This window comes from Plectrocnemia conspersa, unplaced genomic scaffold (assembly GCF_051122295.1).
Source record: "Plectrocnemia conspersa isolate PC_06_02 unplaced genomic scaffold, ASM5112229v1 ptg000005l, whole genome shotgun sequence".
Lineage (NCBI taxonomy): Eukaryota > Metazoa > Arthropoda > Insecta > Trichoptera > Polycentropodidae > Plectrocnemia > Plectrocnemia conspersa.
Window position 1 is genome coordinate 23248422 of NW_028277169.1, and position 16258 is coordinate 23264679.

At 29.0% G+C, this 16258-nt stretch overlaps 1 protein-coding gene across 1 annotated transcript in view; it reads left to right on the forward strand.

The window, feature by feature from the left end:
• The first annotated feature begins 4070 nt into the window (after positions 1 to 4070).
• The window catches only part of LOC148235208 (homeobox protein six1b-like), a 36322-nt gene continuing 24134 nt past the window's right edge, over positions 4071 to 16258 (forward strand). The window contains exons 1-3 of the mRNA XM_088186280.1: positions 4071 to 4234; positions 5715 to 5912; positions 15667 to 15877. Of these exons, the coding sequence (XP_088042406.1) occupies positions 5802 to 5912; positions 15667 to 15877 (322 nt within the window). The 5' untranslated portion in view covers positions 4071 to 4234; positions 5715 to 5801. The remainder of the gene's footprint in view (positions 4235 to 5714; positions 5913 to 15666; positions 15878 to 16258) is intronic.

A 16258-nucleotide genomic window follows, 5' to 3' on the forward strand; every position in this document is an offset into this window, starting at 1 on the left:
TTTCGGAAGTTAATAAAGTGGCATCTCGACGACTTAGAGCTTCAACTTCCAGTTATATAGGAGTGAGTACTTCACAAAAATATTCCAATACGTGAATGTTCGATTCATTCCAAATTTAACCATGCCAAGATCAATTAATGATTTTCTAATGCAATTTCGTAACTTTCCAAATCTTGAAATCATGGGTAATAAGGAATTTCACCTTGTCTTCATATCGAGACATAAATTAAGCTCGACATCAAATTCGCTCTTTACATATTTTTGTAAAATTGCACTTCGGAAAGTCTCGAGTCCCGGGCTACTAATTTTTAAATTCCCGGGACTCGAGACAGCAAAAAATATTTGAATTCTCGGGAATAAATTCCCGGGTTGTCTCGACACAGAATCCCTAATCATGACCTGTCAAGTTATGGTGGTCTGATTTGTAATAAAAAAAATAAAACACAATATTGAAAATGACAATTACTAAATCTTGCGAAATCAATGCTTTACTATTTTATTGTTTATGTATATAAAGCAACATAAAGTCATCATTAATTATACCATATTTATTAGAGTTTAAGTAGGTATATGTATCCATCATTCTTAATATGAAGTTGTATATTTAGAGGGGACAAAGCGAATTAGAATTTTAATCGTGTTCTTAATTGCAATCTACGATTACCGTGGCGTGTCGCGTTATTACAGTTTCGTGGTTAAATGGGTGGATTTGTGGACAGGGACAATTTTCGGGAGTCAGCCGAGCCCAGGTACGAATCCCGAAACAGCCGAATTGCACGCGATACTTTGGTAGTTCGCTCCATTTGTTCGCCAAATTGCCAATAACGCGTTAAGTGCCACGAGCAACGAGTCATTCGTCATTGCCAATTGTTTAGCTTTCAGATTATGCCAATTTGTAGAAAAAATAATAGTTTAAAGTAAATTAAATCGCATAATTTTCTATTGCATAATTTTAGTAATTATAAATGTATACCTCTGCAACATAATACAGCTTACAACATTGAAGAGTAATTTGGGCTATAAAAAAAACCAAGAACTATTTGGCTGTGTAGCGATGAATTTTTATTTTATTTTTCAAAAATCATTATTATAATCTTAGAGCAAATAAAAACGAACACATGCCGGAAAATTAAATTTAATTTAAGGAATGAAAGTAAATTAAAGAAATTGCTTTTTATTAGTTTATATACGTACATATACTATTTAACAATTTTGTATTTTTATTTTTTTAAAGATAATTTTAAATAAATAAACTGTCTACTTCACAAAAAAATGTTTGACTTTATATTAGGCATATCAAAGAGGTTTTTGTCAACTTTTCCCCTATAAATAATTTCCCTAATAAGTGTAGATTATTATTAAATTACATAATTTAATTAGAATATTAAAATTATATTTTAGTCTCGATTCTAGACTAATATAATAAATTTAAGAAACTGAAAATGTTGTAGATTAAGTTAATAACTTAGATTAGGTACTTAATTTTATAAATAAATTATGTATTACATATAAAAACTATGAAAATTTAATAACAAATAAAGAACTTATTAAATTTAAATTATATATTAATTAAAGCAAATATTGAAGTACGATTGGCAGTGCAGCGCAATTTTTGTATATTTTTTGAAAACAGGTTGAGGTTGTTGACTAATCTTAAAAAAAATATATTTAATGTTCGAGTATTGTAATTTAGTAATTATTAAAATTATTGTTATTAAAATAATATTTCTACATACATAACATATTGTGTTAATTGAAATATCTATATATTTATCGAATATCTGTATTTAAAAAATAAATATTTTATATTTGAAAATTATTATATTTAAATTCTATAATAGGAAATATTTATATCAAATTATATTTCTGTTAATTAATTAATATTTTCATTTGTTATTAAAATTGTCAACATTTTTTTTATTGATCATTAGTGCTTCAAATTTTGATTTGTAAAAATCAATTATTTCCGTTCGTCAAACTTTGCAAAAATATGATGAACTGTTCAAATATTGTGTTTTGTCGGTACATCCACTCAGGTGAGGCGTTTTACCTACGGTTCATGGGCGTAGTCAATTCGGCGCCGCCCCTTTTATTGTCATTTACTGCTCACCTGTATACTATGCTTCTTTTCGGTTGCACAAAATATTTTACTGTTTATATTTAAATAGCTTCGTACTCGTAAATATGTATCAAAATGTTACATATTCTGTATGTAAGTCTCAAATCACATATTTTAGAACAATCTGCCTAATTCAAATACGACATCGTAAGCTATGTAAAAATAACAAAAACAATGTATATTTTAGTTGAAAAGGAATGAATAAAATTATAATACTATTTTCATTTCACCCGCATGATAATATCTAAACATTTTTAAAGACCGGAATAACGTACCGAAGTTATGGGTTCGAGTCACGGCAGTAAACTCAAATTTGTATTTACAAAAATGGGCTATTATGACAATTCTGGCAAATCGCAGATAAAGATGTTTGCAAGCAAATTGCATCGCTTCTTGAACACATCATCAAAATGTGTTCATGCCAAAATTAAAACGGACCAGAAAGTCACTTAGGAGATCGGTAATTAGTGTCGAAGAAGAATAGTATGTATTGTCTAACGCGCGTCCTTTCCAAACAAAGATTAGTTTTTTCAGCGATACTTATAAATGATTAATAGATTTGGACATATGTGCCATTAGGATGTCCGTGCAATGTTTCTAATTATTAAGCAATTATTTGGTTGCAATTGTTGGGAATATAATGTTTTTGAAACGAATTGATCTCTCTTTTTATTTTTTCCCAAAACGGTCGTTAATATTACTACTAAATTATAAAAAATTGCGTGAATGATTGAAAGTCTTACAGCATAATCTTGCGCTATATTTTATAGTATTTTTCAGCATGTTATCTAGTAAAATATTTTTATCGAGTAAAAAAATCTTCTGTTCCATAATAGTTAAAGGCATTTAAATAATTTATTAAATTAAAAAAAACGTATTTATTATTATTACCATAAATCACTATTTTTTTATGAATAACATTTTTCAATAAAATTCAATATGCAAAAAATAAATTTCTTACATAATTCTACAACAGATTCTTTAAGCCAGAACAGCATTTATCCTTCTCCTTCTCCTAATTTTTGATATTTTAAATATTATTTTTAATATGTATTTGACAATTTTTCTTAGTAAAGTATAGCTTATTTTATTTTAAATCAGTACTTTTATTGCACTATTATTTTATCCTAATTTCCTAAAAAAAAAAACACTCCTTCCAACATTAGATAGTTTTTCTAATAAGCTTTGATACAGCCAATCATATTGTTTCGGAGAAATAAGATTAATTTCTTACCCAAGTATTCAATTCATTACAGAAACAGAATAAATATTTTTTTAATAATAAAAAACAAACTATGATAAGCTATGTATGTATGACGTATATGTTTGACAATAACACGAACAAGAACAGAACTACAATCTTGCTGTAAATGATAATTTTACTCTTAATTACTTACTTTTCATTTAAAAAAAACATAAAAAAAATGTTGGTCATATGTATGTATATACATATACATTCATATATAATGTTGGAATAGCGTAGTCCGTAAGGTCTAGACTGCTAACCCAGAAGCCATAGGTTCGAGCCACTGCAGCTGACTTCAATTTTTATTTATAAAAACCGACCCTATTTGCAAATATATATTTATTATAAATTATAATACACATAATAATTGATGTCGCTAATTTCCAGACTTTCAGTCTGGTGGTTAATACTTAATTTCTGGGTAATGATGTATGATTGACTTACCCAATTGGTACAGATTACCCCGTAGTAACGCATTGGGCTTACACCCGTTAGGTTACAATGGAACACAAAAATAAAAGTATATATATTCAATGGTCATATTGATAAACATCAATCTGCTTATTTATTATAAAATCATATTTACTCAAGGGAAGAAAAACAGCCAAGAGCGAATAAAGTATACATACGACAGTGCAATGGAGAGGGTCGAGTGGGCGTGACGTCACGCGGCTCATCGCTGATTGGTTGAGGAAACTCTTCGGCCAGTGAGAGTACGGCTACTGCGCGTGCGGACGTCTCGGCCGGTCTCCCTCGGCTCACTCCACCGGTCGCTTTCAGCCGGGAGTTGTCGCCCAGTTGTATTTACAATAGTGTCAGTGCCGACGTACCCGTGTGACGTTTGTGATTGTTGTGACTAAATACCCGGTGTAAGTAAAATAATAGAGAAAACGTGTTTAATATTGTGAATGTATATATATATATCTTATAATATATGTGGGTTTAAAAATAAATAATGAGAGAGAGAAAGAGATGAATGGATGAGAGAAAAGAGAATATCATCATGACATTCGTAGGTTCAAGTGTAAATAATTTATATTACAAGCATTTTTTTGGCTTAGGTAAAATAATACAACACATACAACGCAATTATTACTAAAATATTTTGTATGTAATCGTTGTTTTTGAACAGGTAGATGTTCGATATCATTGTTTTTAGAGAATATATATAGATACAATCTCCTAACTTAGGACTATGTGGATTATAAAATATAATTTGACATTGAGGTGCAAATAGGAAGCTGTTTAATACTCCATTGATATAAAAAATCCACTGTGAATTATCCGGGAAAAGTGATCATCAATATTTCTAACTTATTAATTTATATTTAATAAGAGTTCTTTTTTAAAAAAAATATTTTAAACAGTAATTTGTTTTAAAAGATGTTTATGAAAAAATATATCTTGAAGGCCATCCGTAATCACAGATGAACTTATTTTTAAAATAATGAAAAAAATGTATAGGAGCTTAGCTTTGATTAACTTTGTAAACAACATCAATTAGATTCCAGATTTTTTCATTGTGAAATAGTTATAAAGGATTTCGGGCGTTGGGTGCTATAAAAAAAATATTTTTGTTTAATATAATATCTTATATAGTACATATTTTAGTTGTAATATAGATGTTTTTCAATCTTTCAATTTGTATTGCTGTAGCCGCCGCTGGTTAGAATTAAGTAACATATTTACACTCTAATCAATAATGTCACTGTACAACAATTTTCCACTATTTTATTTTTATCATCCGTATAAAATTAATCTTGATTTATTGTATTTGTGGCAAAAATCTAGCAGCCAATATAGCAGTAATCTAGATAAGGCTGGTTAATAAGAGTAACTCCTATAATTGATAAACTTTAACTATTTGGATTATTATTCGATAATTTATCGAGGAAGCAGGGGAAATCATAGAAAACCTGTTTCTGATTTTTTTAAGACTATGATTCCTCTATCCGACGGATGGACAACCAGTTTCAAAAATATGCAAAAAATAAGATAAATATTTGTTAACGCCACAATGAGTAGACAATAATTTTAAATGTCACATTTCGAGCGCAAAGTAATTCACAAAGTAGGATTTGTTTATTTAGGATCTTCCTGAGGAAACAAAAACTATGTTTCGATCGGATGTGCCACATGTGTTCTTAAAATCGGCACAATATGTTGAAGATTATACAAAAATAAAATGCATGCAAAAAGCTTTGATATTTGTTTATGTGTTTTTAAATTTTATTTATGAGTTTTGAATTTTGTATTGATTTGGAAAATAAAAAAAGATGGATGTATGATGATTTTGGAAAAATATAGTACATTAGATTCACCGGTTCATCGATTTTTTTTATCAATCAGTGATATGAAGCTGTGATTCTCAAGTGATAAATCTCGAACATGGTGTGAATAAAGTTTTGTGCCACGGCTGTATATACCAGCTCAGCCATGCTGGAGTGGCAGTACGGGGGCAGCGCAGGAGAGGCTGCGCCCCCAGCGCCTGCGGCCCCCGCTCCAAGTTTTGGATTCACCCAAGACCAGGTGGCGTGCGTTTGCGAGGTAAGAATATCAAAAAATCTTAATTTTCTACTAAAAAAGTTGTTTTATTACTGCTCGTTTACATTAATTAACACCTGTTAATGGTTGCACAACAATAATAAAAATGATGTAGAATTAACTTTACGGCATTTTCGTCACCCAAGTAATTTATTAACACACTATAAAACAATTTAAAACCCCTAGATAAAATTTAAAATAAATTTTCAATAATTATTATTAATATTCAATCAAATAAATTGTCCTAATATTTAAATATTCAGACTGCCATTGTTGACATTGACAAAGCTTCCGATATTATTCAGATTTAAATAAACGGAAAGTGGTAAAAATAAAATATAAATTGATTTCGTATTACATTTACAAATAATTTTTCTTGCCAAAAAATTAGATTTCAATAATTTGGTTAGAAATTTTATATCTTATCTTTATTTGAATGAAGTTTTTATTTAAATTTATACTAATCACAAAATCACTCATGTTGACTGAGCTTACAATATGATTTAAAATAACGCTTCTTCTTGTATTTAAATCTCAAATCATTGATAAGTAATTTTGTACTCCATTGCCTCTAAGTGTTTTTAAAAATATTTCTTCGTGCTAAGGAAATAATATATAAATAATCAGGCCAGGCTAATAGATTCAAAGAAACAGTAACGAGCTCTGATCATAAAAGCGCAGGTATTCATCTTGCGGACATAGACAAAGCCTCCGATTTGATTTGCGATGACGGAAAGTGAATAAATATATAAATAAGCAATCTCATTATCGCCCACAAATATGTAATTGAATCATAACCCCTTCCTTCAGTCGTCATATATTTTTTATCTCAAATCATTCAATTAATATTAATTATTATTATATGATAGATTATGTTACCCTCAATGCCTTTATTTTTTCCTACTAAAAAAAATATTTTATTCTTACTACAAAAATAAGATTTAATATAATTTTTATTATAATATTCTCTATGAGCTGAATAGCTCATTATTACAGAATTTTCAATACCAGATATATTCAATTAATCATCACGATATTCATCCGTGAGATCAGAAAATCTCGGTAAACTAAATCTGTGATAATCGATCGGAATTATTATTATAAAATAATCACTAATTCCGATCTCCAAGAATAATAAAACAATATTTTTGTAATCTAGTTATATATTTTATATCTTTATTATTTAAGTTCAATTGAGCGTCTGATATGATTCAAAGAAGCAGTACAAACTTCTAATCATATAAACACAGGTATTCCTCTTGCAGACATAGACAAAGCTTACGATATGATTAGGAATAATAAGTAATCTCATTTTCAACCACAAATTTATTCAGTCCCTCAGTATATATGTATGTTAATCTCAAACCATTAGAATTTATTTCGTATTTTATTGCCCTCTAGTGTATTATAATTAGTGTAGCATAATTTAGTGCCTTCATACATATTTTTTCTTACTAAAAAAAGAGATTTTAATAATTTGAAGAACATTTTATATCTTAATCAGCACAATATAATAGTCAGTGACAAATATCTTAAAAGAGCGTTCGAATCTCAAATGTACCATAGTATTTTTCAAGTGTCTGAGAGATCGGATATAATAATTATTATATAATTATAATTGCGATCGATCATGACAGATTAGGTTTTTCTAGATTTTCCCAATCTAAGGAGTGCATAATGACATCTGAAATTGTAAGCTGTAATAATAGTTTATAATTATATACAGTGGCGTAGCTAGGGTATTTGCCGCCCCCCTCATACATTTTTTGCAGGGTCATAAAATTAGCATTTCTTAAAATAATAAATTGATTATTATTAAGATCTTGTTATTCGTGGATTTATATAGGTTTAAGTGCATTCAGGGTTAAGAACCACACTAGACGATCCCATCGCGAATATGCCGCCCCCAAGCAAGTGCCGCCCGGGGCGGCCCGCCCCCTCCGCCCTACCATAGCTACGCCACTGATTATATATAATATAAAATAAATATCACTGATTTTCAAAGTTGCAACTGCAGTTGGCAACAGAATATTTACAATAAATAAATTTGATCTAGTATATGTAACGTTTTTTTTTACTATTTAATTATATTGGGCGTCTGATATTGAAAATATTTTTTCGTACTAATAAATAAGATTTCAATTTATAGACATTTTATATCTTATCTTCATTGATATATGCTAGACGTTTTTATTTGTATTCAAAGAAGCGTCGGATATGACTCAATGAAGCATAATGTTCTAATCATAAAAGTGCATGTATTGTTCTTACAGACATAGACAAAGCTTCTGATATGATTCAATTTTCATATATTACAATCTCTTATTCTTACAAATTGTTTTCATGTTGTACTAGCTGCGCAGTGTAATATTTTCATTTACTTTTTATATATGACAAAACAGCAATGTTTTTTACTACTACAAAATTAAAGCTATATTTTATTAATTTAGACGTTTTTACATTTTTTAAATTTTATTTTTATCTGTAGTATCAGTTTATAAATCAACATAAAATTCGTATATTTGTCTATATTTATTACTATAATAATAAGTATTTATAGATATAGAATTGCTTGCTATCATACAGTGTGTATTATATAACATAATTAATATTATCTAATATGTTAATGAATTGATATACATAATATATTTATGTTAATAGCTTTATGTAAAACTATTTTTTTTATATAGTCGATTTTATCTTATTTTTAAGGCAAATTATGCGCTGAGTAATACTACATGCAATACATGATTTTGATTACCTTTAATTTTGCTACAAAGATGTGTAAAAATAAGGTATATGCAGCGGCATAACTAGGGTATGTGCCGCCCGGGGCAATCCTTAAAATTGCCGCCCCCCCCATACATTTTTTTGCAGGGTCATAAAATCAGCATTTCTTAAAATAATAAATTTATTATTGTTAAGTTCTTGCTATTCGTAGATGTTCATAAATTTTAGTTTATTCAGGGTTAAGAACCACACTAAACGATTGCATCGCGAATATGCCGCCCCCAAGCAAGTGCCACCCGGGGCGGCCTGCCCCTCCGCCCCCCATATGTATTGATACTATATCCTTAATTACTCTATAAATGTATAAATCTTATATATGTGGCAAAACTTATAGTATATTTAGCTTTTATTGATCGAATTTGAACACACAATTCAATTTATGAACTGCTCATGCATTATAGTTTTTTTACAAATGATTTTTATACATATTTTTAAAACAGACAGTATATATACAAAATTATTATTACATATTTTTTTAGGAATCCATATTTTATTTTTATATTTATTACAATTAAGCAAAGTATTTAAAAAATAGTTTGCTAAGTCGAATAAAAATATTTAATACATGGATCTTTAAGATCTATTTACTGTATTATTGATATTGTTAATATCAATGAGACTAAGAAGGGAGAGATAAATATTGACTGGAATTAATTTTGGAGATTAAAAGTTTTGCGAAATATTTTTTAGTAAAAAATGTAGTTTGAAATAAAATTTGCACTCAGTGACATAAAATAAATCAAGTAACAAATTATTTTTAAAAAATAATTTTAAAAAAAATTGGATATTTTTTGTATTCTGTAAATTATAATACAAAAATATTTAAATAAAAATTAATTGAAAAATACTAATAATTAAATGAGCATAAGTTGTTCATAATTTAGCAAATATATTGTAAAATGTATTGAGAATAGATTTTGAAAATTTTTTGGGAATATCATTCGCGCGTCCTCTGCTATTATTCCAAACCAATTGGTCAGCAGTTGTCTTCCACCAAGTTGGCAACATTTCGAATGGTCGTTCTAATTTTGTAACCGGTACGGAAATAGGACTGACGATCTGGCGACCTGGGAAACTCAATACGTAACACGAGTACTCCGCTAACGTTTTCAAAACTATACATTATAACTAAAGACGAAGCTACATTTTCCAGAAAATCCTTTAGCCGATCGATCCTAAAGAGCAGCTGTCGTTCCATAAACTGGACTCGCTCCTTTGTTTTGAGCAAGAATCACGCATTCGCCAGTGCCGGGGAACGAAAATAATACGAGCTTGAGTTACCAAACTGACTCGGCTCGAATTCCTACACCGGCGAGCTATTTTGGTACACGTTACAGCATCCGTTTGCGATGTTTGCTTATGAGCTTATGACTCTCTTCAGAGCGAAGCAGCTTTCGCTCAGTTTTTGGTCATACAATTGTGTAGCAATCTGCCACAGAGCTCAATAATCCATCTCTTCTTAGCTTTTCAATTCCAAATCATAGTCAAAATTATCAACACAATGGTTATTCATACATGCGGTACAAAAAAGTTCATTTAAATATTCCTGTATTTTGTGCAAACGTGTATAGATAATGCTACTATCCATATCAAGCACAATCAGTATGCAAATGGTTCAAATCGTCATCAAATTCTATTAATTTATATTTTAATAAGAAATACTAGTTTATCTAATGTCACAGTTGTACTTATAAGTTAAAATAAGTTACGGATTCCTAGGATATTTCTGGATAAGTTATGTTAAAGCTCTAACTCAGAATTTCAGATTTTTATAAACATTACTGAAGTTTTTAATTGTTATCGGTCAAAGTCAATTCAAAAGATAGATACATATACGTACGTCATTATAAAAGCTACCGTACAATAAGATTATTGCAACAAGGATAAAACGAGGCATTTTTCTAATGTAACGCGGTGGAACGGCGTTCCAGCACATTTTTTTCACAGTATTTTTAATATTTAAAAAACATTCACAATCTGCGTAACATTTTATTTCTTTATTCTTACGTAAATATGACATCATCATTTATATTTTTATTTTTAAGAAATAAAAAAAAATAGAAAACGCGACAGAAAATATAGCAATATTGGTATGATAAGAAGTTAAATAGATAAAAATCTACAATTTAATTCACAATGTTTTTACAATATTACGATTTTCAATGAGTGATAACCAAATGAAGAACATCTAAACCGAATTTTGACCAACATCAGAATGCCAAAAACAATTATCCTTTCTCAGAAGTCAAAAATTCACATCAAAAGCAATAAAATCGTGTCGGTGCCGTCGCAGTGGGAACGGTCGGCGACAATACAATTTTATTGCTTTTGAATCTAGCGTTCATACTACGACTATAATAATATTACAAATTAAATAAGGAACATATAAACCGAATTTTGGCCAATAGGAGAACGCAAAAAACAATTATCCCTTCTCAGAAGTCAAAAATTCACGTCAAAAGCAATAAAATCGTGTCGCACCGACACGATTTTATTGCTTTTGACGTGAATTTTTGCCTTCTGAAAAGTGATAATTATTTTTTGCGTTCTCCTATTGACCAAAATTCGATTTGAATATACTTTGATCAATACTCTCATATCAGAAGTCCGTAGTAATTTCGGCAAAAATAGCTATCATATTTTTAAAACAATGTGTAATACCCAAATGCAGTCTGTACTACTTCCGCTTATTTTCTCATGAGAGATGAGTTGGCTTAGCTTGTATTTTAGACTTGACCTAATAACAGTTCTCATTAGGCTAGGTTTGGGTTTGAGTAGCAAATAAACGTTTCGCTACTGTCAAATTGAGTTTTATATACATTATAGAGCAGCATATTAAATCATATATATCTACTGGTGAAAATGTATTTGGACTTCGCTAGTGAAAATATAACTTATAGATAAAATATATTTTCACTGGTAAAACTACGTTATACATATATCTAACAGTGAAAATATATTCTGATCTGATTTTATTGAAATCACATATTTTAAAAAATATTTTCGATATATTGTTTTTTTTTAGATTTTCTTTGACGTCCTTCCTGCTTTTTCCAAGAGGGGGGGGGGGGGGCAATACAAAAATTAAAAAGAACAACCACATTCAGTGTTTTTTTTTAATATTTAGATTTTAATAAGAGTATCTTATCAAATAACATGCACTTTTCTGGACAAATTCAGATGCTCCCACATGCTCTCCCCAAATGCCGTCCCTGTATCTCACACTCATCACTAGTATTTTTTTATCGATAAAAATGTCAAATCTTTTTATAACGCTGTCACTGCCTTTTTATAACGCTGCATATAATAAGGTGGTTTTATGCCTAATATGCATACTTATTGGAAGGTTTTAATTGGGGTGTGAGAATGACGAACACTTATTTTTGCGTATATAAAGGAAGACACTCAGATAAAAAAAAAACGAAGGTGTCCGTGGCAGATGATGATGCATACGTTCTCGGAATTAAAAAACCTACATTTTTTGCGATTTTCTATTACTCTAACCGGCCGGCGGTTTTATGTTTGCTTTGGTGATCTAAGAATCCGCTCCGATAAGAAACAATTACGCATAGGAATGGGCAGAATGCAAAACGATTTAGAGGAATTTTTATTTTCCGATAATTCAAAAGGATTTTTTTATTTTGTTTTTGTAAAGTGGCAACAGCTATTATTGACAATTGTCTCACGATTATTATTGATTATCGAAGGGGCCTTAAATTTTCTGTTAAAACAATTGGAAAATATAATCGAAGAAACCAGACATTGATGTCATTAATTAAATATTTGCAAAATCCAGAATCTTTCGCTTAGAATTAAAAAAATATTACTTATTCAGTTATTCTTCATAAGATATAAAATTTCGCTTATTTTTTATGCACTTCATGGCATAGGAAAAGCTGCATTAAATTTAATTTAAATAATATTTTAATATAACTTTCTTTAGTAAAATTAAAAAAGCACTTTTTTTTATTATTTTTTATTTTATCAAACGCTTTGCACCTTAATGTCACTTTCGTTGAATCTCACTCTTATCGATAATGCGTTTTTAAAATCACTAATAATATTTTTTAAATCATTACAGATAAATAAAATCATAAAATATCACTGCGCGACCACGACATTTTTAATTATGATTATTTAAATATACACGGTCGTTGATAATTTAATCTTCGTTTATTAATAACGATATTTGGTTGTCATAGTATTTTCAACACAACGGTTTCTAACGCAATATTTTTTTCTTAACTGTTCTAATAAATCAGTGGAGAATATCCTCCTCCTCCTCCTTAGGATTTACTGCAAATATTAGCGAATTTTTGAGCTTGCAGTTTACGTTCCGTTTTAGATTTCATCTACAGACCATGTATGTATTTTTTAATTTTTTTCCAATATTTATATTTCATTGATAATAATTTTACTATACAGCTTTTTTTGCTATACAGAAGTTTTAAATGATAAAAGAATTTTTAACGTATTGGTAGAGTGTTTACAACTCAAGGGATTATAAATAATTTATAATTAATAAAAATATTTGTACAGTATGTATATGTGCAAATAATTAATTATATGATAGTGTATTTTTTTCTAGTTTTTATGTTAATGATAACAGATTACATAATTACATCAATAAAATAACTAATAGATAAGAGGTATTGTGATGGGTACATAATAATATAGTTCATACATACATAAATCTTAAACATACATTTAAATATTACTATAAAGTCTAACATTTCTAGTTATTATATCATAATATCAGTAATCAAAATACGGACTTTGTACTCTTGAAAATAAATTCATTAAAATGTAATTTTATTTAAAGAAAACAAATTTATTTAGTCGCGCAGCTTAGACTATTTTTATATATTCCTATTAAGCTGACATTTTAGTTAAAATATGAGTTGTGGCCGCGCAGCACAATTTTAATATTTATAATAAATTCTTTTTTTTAAATTAAAGTCGCGATTTTATATATTTCTCCCACATCTCAAAAAAATAGTATTGAAATCAGCAATCAGCTTTTCGAATACTTTTACAAACTATATACAATTTTATATTATAAAACATACAAATTGTTATTATTTTTTGATATAATCTATATTTATATTATATTTAAAAAACTTGTAAAAATATGCTCAATATTTATTTTTATAAAATTATCATTATTGCAATCTTAATGATTAATATAATTAGTTTTTTGTTATTGTGTCTTTTAATATATTTTACGGAACGAATTATTTCGCTATGATTATACTTACAGTAGACCCCCAATAACACGGTAAATTGCAGACGTGCAATTTGAGTGCGTGTAGTTGGGGGACTAGAAAATACTATTTTTTTTGCAATAAGGGGTGAGATATTCTCCCTTTTGCTCGCTCACACATAATGTAACAGGCATCCAAATGCACGTTCCCAATTTACCGTGTTATTAGAGAGTCTACTATACATTTTTTTTATTACAAATATTTATTGATGTAGTTTATATGTATATCTGTAGAAGATTCCAACTATTCAATAACTAGAATTGTCTTTGAAGTATAATTTTTATTTAATAATTACAATCAATCACATGATACATTAGTTTATCATAATTTATAAAAACAGATTAATTTACTATAAACTCCAAATTTATTGCAATTGTAAAATACAACAAACAACGCATTGTTTGGTTATTAACTTAGTTTTGATTGCTCCTACTGTTGAAAACACACAGTTGCACAAGAATTAAAATTATGCTTTTGAAATGGCTTAATATGGATAAAGGCAATGTAAAAAATGCAATACTGTCTATAAATATGTAGGTCTACATTAGTGTTATTTAAAAGCATGGAAAATTATTTGTACTTCGTCAAATTTTATCATAATTTAGTTAAAATAACTGTCTAAATATCAGAGCATTGAATAATAGTAAAACAATATATTAAAATAATCGGGTTAGAATCTTATAATTTCACGCTTATTTTTGATGTAAAGTAGACTCCCCAATAACACGGTAAATTAGGGACGTGCCATTTTGTTGCCCGTTACTTTATATGTGAGTGAGCCGAAGAGAAGATATCTCACTACGTACGTATTGCAAAAAAAGTATGAGTATTTTCTAACCCCCGAACTACACGCACTCAAATAGCACGTCTTCAATTTACCGTGCTATTGAGGAGTCTACTGTATTTTCCCTATATAGTTTTAAAAACACATAATATCAGTATGGATTATTACAAATCCACTCATTCTTCGATTTACGCGATTAACACGTTCCAGAAAATATCGAATAATTCGAAATTTGCTATTTACGTGTACTTTATATTTTTTAACTTATAAAATAAACAATCAAAATCTTTAGCGATACACAAAGCAACTCAAAACACACTGCATGGGCAGTGGAAGAGGTTCAATATGTAGGTCAAATGCAAGAAGTTGGCATAAGCTTTTAATCTATGCATTTTTACACCGTCGCGCTACACGTGTTGAACCAAATATGTTTGATTTGAAGTATTTAAGAAAAAAAATGTTAAATGTGAAAACGCATAAATATTTACAAGTACTGGGTAAATCGAAGGATAAGTGTAATTATATACATATGTATTTTATTCATTTAAAACTTACTTGCCAGATCTAGATTATAATTATAGATTTCTAAACTAATTGATCATTTTTATGGCTTCTTGGGATGCCTATATGTTCTATTTGTTGCAAGAATTTGTATCAAAATCACTTTTCTGAAATGCTATTTGAACGGGAAGTTTCATGTATTGTATTCTGCTGTATAAATACATACATATACATAAAAAATGTCATGATGATTTTGAGTTAGAATGTTTATTTGATATAAGCTAACAAAACGTTTTATTTTCTACATATGAAGCATGAATTATTACAACTTTACTATTAATTATTCTGCTTAAGCGGTCTCATAAAAATTGATTCGTGAAAGTTCCCATGATTAATGTCCAATTTTTGTCTTCGTCAGGTGCTGCAACAGGCCGGAAATGTGGAGAGGCTAGGCAGGTTTCTATGGTCTCTGCCAGCATGCGAAAAACTGCACAGCAACGAGAGTGTACTCAAAGCCAAAGCCACAGTAGCCTTTCACCGAGGGAACTTCAAAGAATTATACAGGCTCTTGGAGAGCCACTCGTTTAGTCCTCATAATCATGCTAAGCTGCAAGCACTTTGGCTCAAAGGTTGGTAAATAAACACTAGAATAGAAAAATCTCAATGCTAGATGGGTTTATTTATAGCTGAACTGTAAAGTATATTATATTTTTTTTTTAAATTCATGGCAGTAAAATTTTAATTAGGTTGTCAATATTTTGGTTAATTTGTATGATTCACATATTAGACGTTCATATTTTTATAACACTAGCCATTGTATTGTATATAATTCTGAGCCAATTCAACCGGCGCCATGTATTTTTATTACCGATGTTGAAATTACCTTTATTATGAATGTAATTCAACAATTTTCGTCATTGATTGCATTATTTTTCTGCATAAATACATATTTTTGCTGATGTAAATCGATAGTGAAATTTGTACTTTGCTCCACAATAATTGTTAAAGCG